The sequence below is a fragment of the Clarias gariepinus genome, chromosome 7, assembly GCF_024256425.1.
Source record: "Clarias gariepinus isolate MV-2021 ecotype Netherlands chromosome 7, CGAR_prim_01v2, whole genome shotgun sequence".
Lineage (NCBI taxonomy): Eukaryota > Metazoa > Chordata > Actinopteri > Siluriformes > Clariidae > Clarias > Clarias gariepinus.
Window position 1 is genome coordinate 33,350,475 of NC_071106.1, and position 16,364 is coordinate 33,366,838.

Genomic DNA, 16,364 nt, shown 5'->3' on the forward strand with positions numbered 1-16,364 from the left:
AAAAAAATGTATACACGCTTTGATTCGGGAAAAGAAAAATAGTTTGATGTATATTATATACAATACATTTATTATTAACAAGTTATTTTTTATAAACAAGATGCAGTAAGACTCATAGTCCTGTCTAGGTTCTAAAAAAGTTTTCTGATTGTGCTATTGGATGCACCAGTGGAATGCTAAGAAAATGCATAGAAAGTTTTCACTTACTGCCACCCAGTGGTTGCCAAAGCAGCTCCACAAAGGGTTAATAGTTCTGTAAAACAGTAAAGCAATAAGATGAAAGTACATGTGGGATGGTGAAGTGGCTGGCGGTGCTCCAAGAGCGCGATTGTCATTGCGTTTGTGACCAGGATGTACAGTACTGCATGTCTCAACCACCACACACACCAGATTAGCTTCTCTCTCTCTCTCTCTCTCTCTCTCTCTCTCTTTCTTTCTCTCCATGTCTTTATTTCACCTTGCCAAAAAACCCCTGAATTAAGCTTGGAACCTGAACACCTCCATTAGAGACAAACAAGGAAACCTGCATCCCATTTCACTAGACCTCCATTCTTTTTTCTCTTTTATGCTTTCCCTTCATAAAGGCATTTATGCACTTCACTGTAGCATGCATGAATGGATTCGGCCCTGAGTGTCACATTACGTATGTCTTTGATATACTGGGATGAAAGAGAAGCCGCACGTGAATGCAATTGGCTAGAAGATTTAGTGCTGTGCTTGCGTTTCATGATGCATTTCACTGCATCGCTCATCTTCCTCCATTACATTTTACACTATGGATAAAACATGAGACATGGCCTTCAGAAATATGAATAAAATTATTATTTAACAAAATTATGTAAGTCCAGTATGTTTGAATAGTGTTAACGGTTTGTACAAGATCAGCTAACTATGGTTCAAGCATGGTTTAAACTAAAACAAATGCTCCAACCGATGATCTGCTGAAGTTTTAACTAAGCATCAGAATGAAGAAGAAAGTTGATATAAGTGACTTTACACATGGCATACTGTAGTCGTTGGTGCCTGACAGGCTGGTTTAAGTACTTCCCAAACTGCTGATCTACTGGGATTTTCCCACACAACCAAATCTAAGGTTCATTGACATTGGTCTGAAAAATTTAAAATATCCAGTTAGCTGCAGTTCCCTGGGTGAAAAATGCCCTGTTGATGCCGGAGGTCAGAGGAGAATGGCCAGGATGTTTTGTTTCGCTAAAAAGGCAACAGTAACTCAAATAACATTTTGTTACAACCTAAAGTATGCCAAGAAGCATCTTTGAAAGCACGTGTCAAACCTTGAAACAGATGGGCTACAGCAGCAGAAGATCACACTGGGTGCCAGGAACAGGAATGGGCTCACCAAAATTGGACAATACAAAACTGAAATAATGTTGCCAGAGCTGATGTCTCAAATTCTGCTAGGTTTAGAATTTGGCATAAACAACACAAAACCATGCCCTTGTATCAACGATTCAATTTAATTAAATTTGATTTCATTTTATTTGTATATTTACAATTGTAAAACAACAGCGAGGTCACTACAATGAGCTCATTATACTCAAATGGCCTCTACACTCACCACAACTCAATGCAATAGATCACCTTTAGAATATGGTGGAACAAAAGCTTGGCATTATGGATGACAAATCTGCAGCGGTTGCATGATGCTATCATGTTAATATGGACCAAAATCTTTATGAAATGTTTCCAGCACATCGTTGGATATATGCTGTGAAAAATTACGGCAGTTCTGAAGGGTAATATGGCCCAATCCAGTACTAGCAATATGTACAGTACCTGATGATGTGGCTGGCGATTGTATATACTGTATACATACTGTACACTTGCGCCATGGTTGTGATGATGTGTTGACAAACTGAGGTTCTTCATATAAATGTTATGAATGTTAGGTATTTTCCAACAAATGTCTGTGTCAATCTGTTAAGCTCTGAGCCATCATGCACTTTCCCTCTCACCCTAAACCACATTTTAAATTCCTTCCAGTATATATATATATATATATATATATATATATATATATATATATATATATATATATATATATATATATATATATATATATACAGTGGTGTGAAAAACTATTTCCCCCTTCCTGATTTCTTATTCTTTTGCATGTTTGTCACACTTAAATGTTTCTGCTCATCAAAAACCGTTAACTATTAGTCAAAGATAACATAATTGAACACAAAATGCAGTTTTTAAATGAAGGTTTACGTTATTAAGGGAGAAAAAAAACTCCAAATCTACATGGCCCTGTGTGAAAAAGTGATTGCCCCCCTTGACAAAAGACAACATCTAAAGAACTGCAGGCCTCACTTGCCTCAATTAAGGTCAGTGTTCACGACTCCACCATAAGAAAGAGACTGGGCAAAAACGGCCTGCATGGCAGATTTCCAAGGCTGTGATAGATGGAACCATGAATTCTACTGTCTACCAAAAAATCCTGAAGGAGAATGTCCGGCCATCTGTTCGTCAACTCAAGCTGAAGCGATCTTGGGTGCTGCAGCAGGACAATGACCCAAAACACACCAGCAAATCCACCTCTGAATGGCTGAAGAAAAACAAAATAAAGACTTTGGAGTGGCCTAGTCAAAGTCCTGACCTGAATCCTATTGAGATGTTGTGGCATGACCTTAAAAAAAGGTGGTTCATGCTAGAAAACTCTCAAATAAAGCTGAATTACAACAATTCTGCAAAGATGAGTGGGCCAAAATTCCTCCAGAGCGCTGTAAAAGACTCGTTGCAAGTTATCGCAAACGCTTGATTGCAGTTATTGCTGCTAAGGGTGGCCCAACCAGTTATTAGGGTTAGGGGGCAATTGCTTTTTCACACAGGGAAAAGGATTTTGGATTTTTTTCTCCCTAAATAATAAAAAGCATCATTTAAAAACTGCATTTTGTGTTTACTTGTGTTATCTTTGACTAATAGTTAAATGTGTTTGATGATCAGAAACATTTAGTGTGACAAACATGCAAAAGAATAAGAAATCAGGAAGGGGGCAAATAGTTTTTCACAACACTGTATATACACATTGCTGAAAAGTTCGTAATGCAATTCTAATAATTTCAGAAATCTCCCTGGTTGTTATCTTTGCTTGATTCAGGCCCTTTAAAACTTTTTTTACTTACAAAAAAATGAAATTTGGCTATTTCTTTAAAAACTTCACACGAGTCTCAGACTTTTACCAAAGTGACTCTTCATGCTGTGGATGAAATACAACTAAGATAATGCATTTATATTTATTTCATAATCATTTTGCCCTAACTCCAAATGCTCTGCTTCAGCCACTGCTAAGCCATACCCTACCAGAGAACATCATAGTCAAGCAACAAGCTGAGGCAGGGGATCTTCTTATATGATGTCATAATGGGGGAATCAAGTTTTTGGTTTGTTTGTTTGTTTGTTTGTTTGTTTGTTTTATTTTTTATTATTTTTCTGCATTTGCCAAACAATTAATGATAAGCATGTTATAATTCACTTCTGGTACTTTTAACTTTCACATCATCTATACCTCTTTATCCTGTATTCAGGGTCTCAAGGGGCCTGGAGCCTATCCCTGGAGACTTAGAGCGAGGTACGCCCTGGACAGGGGGACTATCATTGCAGTGCACACACACACACACACACTACAGGCAAATTGGGGATGCCAATTAGCCTAATCTGTATGTCTTTAGACTGTGGCAGGAAGTTGAAATACCCGGAGGAAACCCACCGAGCATGGGGAGAACATGCAAACTCCATAAACACAGAGATAGGAATCAACCCTGGCCAGGAATGGAACCCAAACCCTGGAGGTCCAAGTCGACAGTGCTAACCACAACACCAAGACTACCAATTTAAACACATCACATACGATCTACATGTGTGTATTTCATTATAACTCATAAGAATCATTTGTTTTGGAGAACTAAAAAGTCAGTGCCACAAGGCTATTGGTATAAATCCTGTACACTCATCGAAGGCTGACCAAACGGCATGTTGTGTACTCGGTTAGGTGAATCATGCCAGAGATTCCATCCCAACCACAGTCAGTTAGAGCATGCAGTAACTGCACTAATTATATAAGTAGACCTGGATTTCTGCAGCAATAAAGCATGTCACACAAACACACACACACACACACACACATACATACAGAAGCACACACATAGCACAGCTCCTTTGTTGATCCCGTAGAACAACTACACCCTGTCCTTCTACAAACACACACAAACACACACCCAAAGTCAGCCTTCTGTCCAGCGTAGGATCCCTTTAGCCTGTGAGCGCAGTGGAAGCCGCATATTTGTGTGGTAAGTAAGGAATGCGGTTACATGCCTTACACATGAGCTATTACTGAACACTGGTCTCAGTGGAGCACACAGCCTGTGAGCTCATTCAGAGGGAGAACGAGAGAGGAAGGGAGGGAGGGAGGTAAGAGAGAGACACAGAGAGAGAGAGAGAGAGAGAGGGAGGACGTTCAACAATAGACGGAGCGCACTTTCAGTTCAACTCAGTTTGGAACAGATAGTCAACAGTGCAGCTCTATCAGACAGCGACTGATCAGACACTCTTCTGTCTTCAGGAGGACAACTCCTTAACATCAAGGCCTGTTGACCTGCACCACTGCGGACCGCCAGAAGGTCCATCAGAGGTTTACGCTCTCTAGTGCCGAGTGGAAGTGAGTGCACTGCTGTGCTGCTCGGTGCCGGATGCCGGTGGACGTGGTGATCGCTCCTCCGCTGTGGACAGACATGCACGAGAGCGAGATGAAGCTGAAGATGCGAGTGCGGCGCATCAAGGACGGACGCGACCTCCGAGGTGGGTAAATGCACGGGTGCGAGAGGTCATGAGGGAGTGAGGCAAGGTGTGTGTGTGTGTGTGTGTGTGTGTGGGATGGAATGAAGGAGTGAGAAGTGCGTGTTGACTGTGCAAGAGCTGGTGAGCAAGGGTGCAAGTTTAAGGGGGAGAGCCAAGGAATGAGCAAAGGTCTGACTGTGTTGTCTAGGTGACCAAGTGAGTGAGTGAATTTGGAAGTGAGCATAAGATAATGACACTAGATAGTGAGTGAGGGAGGGAGGGTGGGAGGGGGGAAATGGGAATTAATAAGTCCATAAGTGCATGATTGAGCAAGTAATGGTGTAAGTAAGGATGTTAATGAGTGAGTAAGTGACAGAGTGAATAGGTCGAATAAGTAGGTTTGAGTGAGTGAGTGAGTGAGTGAGTGAGTGAGTGAGCAAATAAAAAAATTAGTGATGAAATTAAAGTGAGTGAGGGATTAAGGAAGTTTTGGAGGAAGTTTGCGTGAGTGAGTGAGTGAGTGAGTGAGTGAGTGAGTGAGGGAGTGAGTGAGTGAGTGAGTGAGGGAGTGAGTGAGTGAGGGAGTGATTGAGTGAGTGAGTGAGTGAGTGAGTGAGTAAGTGAGTGAGTGAGTGAAGAATAAGAAAGTTAGTGAAGAAGGCTGAGGGAATGAGTGAATGAGTAAGTGAGCGAATAAGGATGTTTGAGAGGAAGATCAAGTGAGTGAGTGAGCGAGTGACTGAGTGAATGATTGCAGTGACGGAGGAAGAAGAAAGCGAGTTAGTGAATGAGTCAGTAGACGTATTGAGCGAGTGAGTAAGTGGAATAGCAGCTTGTGGGGTTTAATTGCCACTCAATTCATCCTTGATGTGTATTTCTGCAACTTGCAAAAGAGCTTCAATCATGTGTAATCTCATTAGTGTCTCGGATCGCACACACACACACACATGCACACAGACAGAAAGTGTATAATTTTACTACTAAGCAACAAACTCTCTCTCTCTCTAAAAAAAAAGGTTTGTTTCTCCGTATCACATTTACTCCCACTTGAATGAGAGAGTGAAAGCCTCTTAGTCTCTCTTTACTCTAACAAGTGTACAAGGGGGATTAACCTGCTAATACTGATGCTAAGCTAGCAGAGCCTTAATCCAGTGTGTGTGTATACACTTATCTCCACACGCAGCGCCTTCTCACATTAGCCGCCAGGACGAGAGGTGTCACATAATAATCTGCGCTCTGCTTCTCCGACCATAAGAAGAGCATTATTTGGATTAATAATCAGCAGTAGTGGCACAAATGCACAGCTAATTCAGGCGAATGACCACTAGTGCGTAAACAGCACTAGCGCCTTCTCAGATGCTCGGATACTTCGTTAGTGTTTGTTCTTGTCTTTCTTCAGTCTCTTTACACCGCGTTTGTTATGATGGAAGTTAATGAACGAAAGCAGTGGTTAATTAGACATTATGACACAGTGAAGGCTGACATGGCACGTCTGTCCTGGTGTCATTCTATCGCTCTCGAATGTGTCTTTACTTGCCTGAGCTGGCATGTCACCCCCACCACCATGAACATATTTAGCTCAGGGTTGTTGTACGTGTGCACATTAGCAGCTCTACTACTGCTCTTTATTTAACACAATCTCCACCCCTCTAACACCACAAACACACCACACACACACACACACACGCACATACACAAACATATATATATATATATATATATATATATATATATATATATATATATGTATATATATATATATATATATATATATACATATTCGATATACACACACACACACATACACATATATATATACCATATTCAACGCACAAAGTCAGAACAAGAAGGGCAAATGCATAAGGTTCTGTGTATCCATTTCCATATCTATGGACACCCACTAACCCCCCCTAATGCCCTTTCTCCACCTTTTGCATGAAACTTCATTGCGTTATGGATTTCACAGAGACACAGAGCGAGTCATGTTGTGACCAAAAGATGTTTCAGGATATTTGAATTGACACATTGCTGACACAAATAAATGGGACAATATAGCAAAGGATAACTGTAGTCTGTGTAGGGGACACTAAGGACATCTAGATATCACAGACCCAGTTCAGGTCAGATCTCTATTGAGAGACAGGAAAAGTTGAAAAAAGTAAGGATGGGGCTTTAAGTACCCCAATTACGCCAAAACAATATTATTATTATTATTATTATTATTATTATTATTATTAATAATAATAATATTATTATTTAATTTATTTATTTCATGATGTTTAAAAATAGCCAAAAAAATTATATACACTTTAGGAGAAAAAAAATTGAATACAAAATGTATTGCTATATGTTATATATTGATATATATGATAATAATGTGATAGTATTATTAATATCATATTAATATAATATACATCATAACCTTTTTTGTTTTCCTGATTTGTGTATAGACTTTATGGTCTGACTCTGGTATAAATCAGAAACTTCCCTAAAAAGCATTATGAAGAAAAAAATATTATTATTATCATTTTTATTATTATTATTATTATTATTATTATTATTATTATTATTATTATTATTATGTACTAAAAATCTATTGTCAAAAAAGCATTTAAAAAAGTATAAAAACAAGGAACAAATGAGAATAAAATCCCCAAAATGTCAAAGTACGTACAAATAAGAGATGATAAAAAGGTCAATGCTGAGGTCATATTTCGAATAATTTCATAGAAAAAAAAAAACGATGTAAAGTCAAAATGTGACAGGAATGTTGAAAAAGAACAAGGTCAACTTTCGAAACTAGCAAGCCTGTGAATAAAATTAGAGATAAAGGAGGGCACACCTGCAGCAGCCCCATGACTGACACTGGCTGATAAAACGTGGCACACTTCTAGCTCCTATCATGTGTTCAGGGTTTTTCAAAGCGGGGGCTTACACACCACAAATGGGACGAAATATATCTCGGGCCACATGTCAAGCAGGAAAAAAACTAACCCAAAAAAAAACAACAGCAGCTCTTGATTATTTGCAAATGATGATGCAGGACCTTGTGGAAGATTGTCTGAGCGGTGATTAAAGCAAGCTGGGTTGAAGCAAGTTCTGCTTTCTTCTCCTCGTTTTCTGACATCTACAATACGCAGCCGCGTCTATTCTAATCGAGTTAAGGTTTATTTCTGCACTCCGTCTCTGTCTGGTTTGCACTCAGTCGCTCAGCCTCGAGCAAGGAGAAATCACAATGTAAAGCTAGCAACCTAGTAACGAGATAGTCAAACCAGGTGTTAGCCAAAACTGGTTGGGTGCAATTAGTTGGTGTGTGTGTCTGTATATGTGTGTGTGTTGTGCACAGTAACTCACATACAGCCCATTGGCCACCCATGTGTTGAGCAATGATGTCATACTGCTTGGCAGTTGCTTTTAATAGTCAAAAACAGACAGGCTTTGAGCTGAGCTTTTAAAGGGCCAGACACACAGCTGGAATAATTGGTTAGGACTCTTCCACCTTACCTCAATTTACATACCTCCTTCCAGGCATCCTGCCTGTTGGTAGGTATTGTATTATTGAAGTCGAAGACGTTCCACAGTCGTTCACATGGAGCATTAAAAAAGTAAGCATTGAGTTAAGCACTACAGAGTTCCTTATCTGAGAAAGAACTGATGAAATTGGAAATTTGGATGAGTATAACAGGAACCCTGACCTAGTAGAAGTGAACATTTGAAATGCTTTAGATAATAATAATAATAATACATCTATAAAAAACGTGCAAGAACATCATAAATTCATGCATTTTACATTAATTACATGTAAATATCATGTATACTGTACATATACATAACAAATGATATAAATGCTGTAAATTTAAGGAACTCGCCTACCATGAAGCAAGTTTTTTTTTTTTTATGTCAAATCATGGACATACCAGAATAAAACCAATTAAATACCGAAATAACTAAAAACAGGCCTGTGACACACGAGTTCACCGTAAACCGTTTGTTACGTTTGGATTCCTGGTGTAAAACACGTCCCCGCTATCAAAGGGCCAGTACTTTTTCAAACATACTTTTCACCTTCGCGCCACCTCGGTGTATTTCGCAGCAGCTTTCGAACCTGTAGCTGGAGAGTGAGCAGCTTTGTGTGCGGTGACTGAGGTTTGCGTAACGCTCAGGCGCTTCGTGACAGGAACCGTCATGATGGCATTCGTGAGTCATTCCCATGAAGCTGATTACGCCTTTTCAAACTGCTCTCTGTGCTTTGACTTGCTCGTTATCTGTATTTCAGGATGGCCTTGCGGAGTGATGTCATGCGAAGCATTGTGACTGGAATAGAAACAAAAAATAATCACAGTAGCTCCTTGATGAGGTAAAAGCAAAGTACGTAACGGGTTGCACGTACGCCGAACTACTCAAAAAGAAAAAAAGAAAAGAGAGAGAGAGAGAAGAAGTATATGAAAATGTGTGGTGCGATATCAGGCTTCAGCTTGTTCTCGTTTTCTCCCCCAGTCACATGTAGTGCTTACCAAGCCTTACCTCATACACATGAGCTCATCTTTTCTTTCATGCTTAATTGCTCCCTTGTCCCACTGTTTCTATCTTCCTCATTCTTTGCTGCCTTTGTTTCATTATCCAGTCACTACTTAAACACCTTCACACCCAGCTGTACTCATAACCGTGTATCTTGTGTGGTCTTGTTTGGTGTAAGTACATACTCGTTTGTGCTTGTAAATATGTCTGCGAGTGCCAGATGAATGATCAAGAACCAGGCTGGAGCTCTTAACCTGAAGTGATGATGTCATCGCTCATGCTTGCCAGCCTTACTTGGAAATTCAGGCTAACGCTTTCCAGATTTTGCAAGATTCCAAAACAGGATTGATAATTAAACAGTTGTTCTTGCTTTAATTGCCGTTTTTTCCTCATTAACTTACACACTAAATAAGGACATTGGAGATCTGAACGTGCACATTAGCACAGGGCTAATTTGGTGCCATGTTTAGATGTGATGTAATGTGTCACTTAAGAAAGCATGGAGGCCGAACAGGCTTTATTAGTGCTGCACGAACCAAAAATACACCAATGTAGGTTGTGAAATTGACTGGCTCTAGGCGGATCACTGGTGTCCAAGTGCCGTCCTCACATGGCCTCTTGTATTTGGTGTGTGTGTGTGTGTGTGTGTGTGTGTGTGTGTGTGTGTGTGTGTGTGTGTGTGTGTGTGTGTGTTTAGGAGCATGCCCTTAGCCAATGGTTGGGTGGTTTGTTCTTGTGGTCCACTTCATTCCCACAGTGTGATGCTGGACATTGAGAGGAGATGAGATCATTCAGGAAGCAGGAGAGTAAGAGAGCAGAGACACCGTATTTGGTCTCTTAAAGAGCAAGTTCCAATTTCACTAGTCCCTCCAGATTTTTCATTCCTGCTCTACAGGCTCTACAGAGTGAAAAAGAATGCTCCTGTCACTTCTCAATCGATGTTTAATATATTCCTGACTATAAAGTTATTTTGGCTAAAAAGCTTGGATGATGACATTCTAGCAATTGGTCCAAGAGTCAAGTTTACTGAAAAAGAATTTAGTCTCACTGACATTCTCTGTTGGGGTTCATGTTCTTGAAATTCCGCATCTGGTAGTCTGTTTAGCCTGAGTCTCTTGGACAGGCAGGATGCGGAAGCTTGGATGTGTGCGTTTCGCTGATGTTGAGTTCTCGTTTGATTTTGTGTATTCGGATGTTTGGAAAGCCCCTTCATTGTTACTCTGCAACAATAATCCAGGGTCTACTTTGACCTACCAGTACAGAGATTGAAGTTACAAACTGGTGTTCATAACCATGTTAAAGAATAAGGTAGGTTTTGTTGTTCACTATATTTAAGCCACATTTCCTCTTTCTTTATGTCTTTTCTCAGGAGGTTTTGCAGCTTTCTCTTCATGCTTCCCAGATGTGTGTGAGAGTAAGCCACCACCTTATCTTCCCTTGAGTCTGTCTCAGCCGTGCCTACCTGTAGCTAACCTGGGCCCCACACGAATTCTGCCTCACCTCTACCTGGGCTCACAGAAAGACGTCCTAAATAAGGTAAGATGTGGACGCTGTTTGGTTAGCAAGCTCATCAGCACTCCCTAGCATCAACATTATTAGAATACAGTCGCATAAAAAAAACACAAAATGAAAAAGAATATGTTACATTGTACCATATTATACTTCCACAATTCATCTCATTCTCCAATGAGCTTTACTCTACCCCTGTCGAATATGTTTCACCTTCCTGCATTTCTTACTACTTCCTGTTTTTTTGCACTCTCGGTTTTATCGCCCATTGTTGCAATCCATTCATAGTTTAGGCGTTAATGGTAATACACTACTACACTGCATAAATGAAGCAAGCTCAAACAAAAATCAAGCAGTCAACTGGCTGGAAATTAGAAAGTGTGCATCTTAAATACTTCTCCTTCAATCGGCCCAGAAATCTGCACACTAACCTATGAATAGCTTATCTAACAGTTTGCATAGATGTCTTTTGTTGCGATTCCTAAGCTTCTGGTTAAACCTGGTTTACATGCTGATCTCTAAACCCAATTTTAAGAATCAAACATTTAGCCTCTAGGGCATTGTACTTCATTTTCATTTTTGGTAAGGAACTGTGAACTCGAATTTGGCTTGAGGTGAAAGGAAATACCATCAAACGTCAAAACAAGTGTTTTTAGATAAAATCTCTAGCAAAGTATTTTGTCACGGCATTCCATCACTCTGTATCATATCACCCAGTAAAAGAGATAACAGACGTTTTGTATGATGCAATCTTGCTAGATCTGATTTTCCATTCATTCTTTCATTTTTTTTCTTCCTCAAGAAAATACCTAGAACTGATGTCTAGATTTGGTTCTTTGCACAGGAACTGATGGCACAGAATGGGATCACTTATGTCCTGAATGCCAGCAACACCTGTCCAAAACCAGATTTCATCAGCGAGAACCACTTCCTGCGCATTCCCATCAATGATAGCTACTGTGAAAAGCTTCTGCCCTGGCTGGAGAAAACCAACGAATTTATTGGTAAGAATGTTTTACTTAGAATATTATGACATGCCTTGCTGATGCCACATGAAAGGTTGAAAGTTTGACTGAGTTCAACCCAGAATAGCACGACGTTTTTGCTTACTGTAATGACAAAGGTTAGGATTATGGTAGACCAATTCAAGTGGCACTGTATGAGAAGTCAGACTGATGTCAGCAATCGAGCTAGGCTTAAACCATAGACCTTGTGCTGTAGTAGCATTTCTAGTTCTGACTGCTTTTCCTTAACCTTTTCTTTTCTTTCTTGTCCAGATAAAGCCAAAGTGTCAAACTGTAGAGTCATTGTCCATTGTCTGGCTGGGATTTCTCGATCTGCAACAATTGCCATTGCTTACATCATGAAAACGATGGGGTTATCATCAGATGATGCCTATAGGTAAGAGGATTATCTAATGTCTGGTTAGGTTAGATGTGTTAGTTACTTCATGTGTTTGCATAGTATGTACACACAAAATAACAGACCTAGTAGCAACTGTTTTGCTATAATTTTGTAGGAATAACCCTAATTCATATATAAGGGAAATTTTGGCATCTAAATTGTGATTTGATTATGACTGCTTAAGATATTTTTGGACTGTTTTGATGAAAAAAAAAGTTCACCACATGAAAGTCTTCTTTATGAGTAAGGGCAGTGGTGGTTTGGGCAGTTGACGCTGTGGGTTGCTAATCAGGGGTCAGAGATTTGAGCCCTGTCACCCCAAGATCAGCACTTTTGGATCCTCGGGCAAGACTCTTAACTGTATGCCCCATACAGCCCAGCCACTTTATACAGGATTGGTCCAAAGCCTGGTTAGAAAATGAAAGGTTTATGACATCTGGCGTAAGACCTGTGCCAACTCTTATAAATCAAATGATCTGATGTTTTAAACCACAAAATAAAAGGGACAAAGTACAAGAATAAAAGACTTGGTTTTGAGCCACAATGTTGGACCAGGTTTTACTCAGATAAACACACAGTGAAAGGGGTCTTGAGTACTTACACTTATAAACCACTGATCTGAAGGGAATCAAAATCATGTTTTTTTTACTTCCCCTAGGTTTGTGAAAGATCGTCGGCCCTCGATATCTCCTAACTTCAACTTCCTTGGGCAGCTGCTAGAGTTTGAGCGAGACTTAAAGCTCAAGACGCCCTTAGCGTGCAATCCTCTGAGGTCAACAACTTTCGATCCTGAGGTGACAGAGTTCAATATTGAGACTGTAGAACATAGCAACGAGAAAAATCACTCTCATCAAAGAATGCAGGAAACTATGGTATTAAATGTCAAGCCCCCATCACCTACCTCATTACAAAAGGACCTCAGCAGCCTTCATCTCTCTGCAGACCAAATCCTCCACAACAACCAGCTCAAATGTTCCTTTCACCTCGACATCAAGTCTGTCTACTCGTCCAACCAGCATCTCCGGACCTCCCCAAAGAGCTCGCAATCGGACTCAGAAACCATGCCGACGCTTTTCAAACTTGACAGTCCGAAAAGCACTAGCAATATGTGTTCATTTTCTCCTTCTCCAGAAACCCCAAGAAGCCCCAAGCCAGAGTTGTGGCAATCATCAATAAGAGAATCTACACAGAAAGACAGTGGCACTTTTGAGAGATTATCGACCACAACTCAACTGTCTCTCAACCTCAACCTGAATCGGAAAGTTCCGATTGTTCAGGATTCTGTTCACAAGGCAAACGTCAAGTCATCCTCATTCCTCAGCTTGCCCCTAACTACATCTTCAGTTTGGACCAAGCATAGAGGAATGACTCAAGCCACAACACCTGGTACACCCACTGAAGACCACTCGTGGTTCTTCAGCTCAGACATAGACTCTTCAGGGTCGAGTTCCGGGAGCACTGTGAGGTTTGGAAGTGCTTCCAGCACGAATGTGATGCAAGTGGAGACACAGTTTAAACGGAGAAGTTGTCAAATGGAATTTGAGGAGAGCATCAGCACAACAAGAAGCAGCGAGGACTTTGGAAAGCTTGGAAAGCAGTCTAGCTTTTCAGGCAGTATGGAGGTCATTAAGGTGTTATGACATAGAGCCTGAACTACATTGGTCATCCTAAAACTTTTCTTGGTCAAGAGATTAAGAAAGAGAACAGCTAATTTATTACAGAGATTTATTTGCAAAAATCTGTACCAAGAGCTGAATGTTTGGAAGTGAATGTCGGAAAGAACATGTTGCATGCATACTTGCATGCAAACATTAGCCCAGGCATTATGTTCTCCGAAGGACAGCAGACTTGAAAGCCTGACTTTACCCTATTGTTATGATAGAAATGATGAATGACATAAGCCATACTCCAAACAGTAAATATGCCTAAGGTACCCTTCACTTGAAGGGTACATAGTATGGACTATTTATGTTGCAGCATGGCTTTTAAAAATATAAATGAATGGGCTATTTACATAGTGCTGGATCATTTATGACTGATAACAATGTCGAGGTAAAATATTTGCTGTATTATATTTAGGCTCTGTTGAAAAACGACCTTTAATATTGTCAGCGGTGTTACCAACTGCTTCTGTGATTTAATATTAGTTCGTGAAAGTAGAGCGCATGTGTTGAGCAGAGATGGACTCTCAGCTGTACTACTGTGCACTGGGCATGCTCAAAAATGACTGGCTATCTACAGAGAGACAAGCTGCATCCTAGCAGTACAAAGCTTTATGTGTATCCAGAAGTATTTGCATATGTATATGTATATATATAAAAACTACATCATTTTAAATGGAGTATTTAATGTTTCATGCATTGTTGTTTTAACTTATTGTATCTGTTTCATTCTGGTAATGAGCAATAATATAATATTTGAAGACCTCCTTTGTCTCTGTTTGATTTCGGGAAGGGGAAAGTTACTAAAGTCATCATTTTAATTAATTAAACACTGTACTGTGGGTTTTATTTGTTTACTGCAACATACAGTAATTACGCACATGGCTTCAGGTCACTCAGGCTAATGAACGGTGTCTTGGTCAAATTGTGAAAAATTAGGGGTACATGTCTAAATAGTGTCATACCGACATAAACAGAGGAGGCGCTGTAGTATAACATGATCTCACATACTCAACTAAGATGTTCCAGTGAATGCCTCGGATATTTTGGCCAACTCTCACCCTGGTGCTGAAATAAACCTAGTCCTGAACATTTTTAAATTTTCTAAAAAATTTTAGCACACCCACTTTGAGTTGTGTCAGGTAGGTATAGGCAGTGGTTTGCAAACGTGCATCGCAAGATCACAGCACCCGTGAATAGCAGTCCTGTGATCTTTAGGCTTTAGCGTCTCACTGTAACGAGCACTTACAACATTTCAATACTGGCCCGTAAACACCCCAGAAAACTGTAAGCATCAATATTCCAGCTGATGGTTGACTAACCCTGTCTGATGGTCGTTTACTCTCAGGCTCGTAGTGATAAATCCATGTCTCGTCACCAGTAATGATGCTCTTTAAGAAACTTTTACCTTCCTTGGACTAACGGGCCAAATTTTATTCCAGATATCCAAACAAGTCTGTTTATGCTCTTAGTTTGGGCATCAGGTACACCCTCAGAGCACAAAAAAAAATTCAATCACTGCACACTGCTCTTTATTTGGGCAAATTACGAGTGGGGCATCCATTTTTGCTCACAACTTAGTTACAAATTAATTGATGTAACATGTTCACTCCTACACAGCCGTGACTGGGGAGACAGTAGCATTGAAAGGAATGTGCTGATTAGACAGTGTAGCCAAAAAAGGTTTTAATATAACTGGTTAATGCAAATAATTTGTGACTAATATTTGTGTGTAATACAAAAATTGTAAAAATGTATGTATATTTGCAGTTATAAGTACTGTCACTGAGGCTGTTACTTATAGATGCCAACACATGATATGATTGAAGTCTTGAACTAAGTATCAACAATGTTATTTACATATAGGAAATAGTATACTAGGCACCTGTTTGTGATTCAATGCACAGACTTTTATCTGAAAGCACCAGATGTGTAGGTCAGGTTTGTGCTGTGGGTTGGGATGGCATGGTGGTTTAGAGGTGGGTCGTGCTGTTTATAGTTTTTCTGAAGAAATAAGAAGTTTCCGACAAATCTTTGTCCGACAAAAAGTTTTTTTAAGCTTTAACATACAGTTAAAATTTGGATTGCAAGTATAATTCGTTCCGGAAGGGTGCTTGTACAGTATATCAAAAGCACTCGTACTTGTATATTAAAGCAAATTTCCCCCCCAAAAAATACTGGAAATTCAGGTGATTTGTTCCACAACCCAAAAATATTCGTATAAAAATAATGTATACAAAATTTTAAGAAAAAAAAAAAAAAAAAAATATATATATATATATATATATATATATATATATATATATATATATATATATATCCTGCACTTTATATATATACCTTTGAAAAGAAGGTATACTTTATATATATACCTTTGAAAAGAATCGTGGCTAAAGTAAGACATGAGAGGAGATGAGGAAGAGGGCTACTGTGTGGGACGACACACACATACACACTAATGGAATTACTGCACTG

At 39.6% G+C, this 16,364-nt stretch overlaps 1 protein-coding gene across 1 annotated transcript; it reads left to right on the forward strand.

Annotated features, from left to right (window-relative positions):
• Positions 1-4,478: 4,478 nt before the first annotated feature.
• On the forward strand, positions 4,479-14,650 carry dusp8b (dual specificity phosphatase 8b). The gene is made up of 5 exons (XM_053501135.1): positions 4,479-4,818; positions 10,685-10,851; positions 11,669-11,828; positions 12,102-12,225; positions 12,887-14,650. Exons 1-5 carry the CDS (start codon positions 4,710-4,712, stop codon positions 13,866-13,868), a joined length of 1,542 nt encoding a protein of 513 aa, XP_053357110.1. The 5' UTR covers positions 4,479-4,709; the 3' UTR covers positions 13,869-14,650.
• Positions 14,651-16,364: the final 1,714 nt, after the last annotated feature.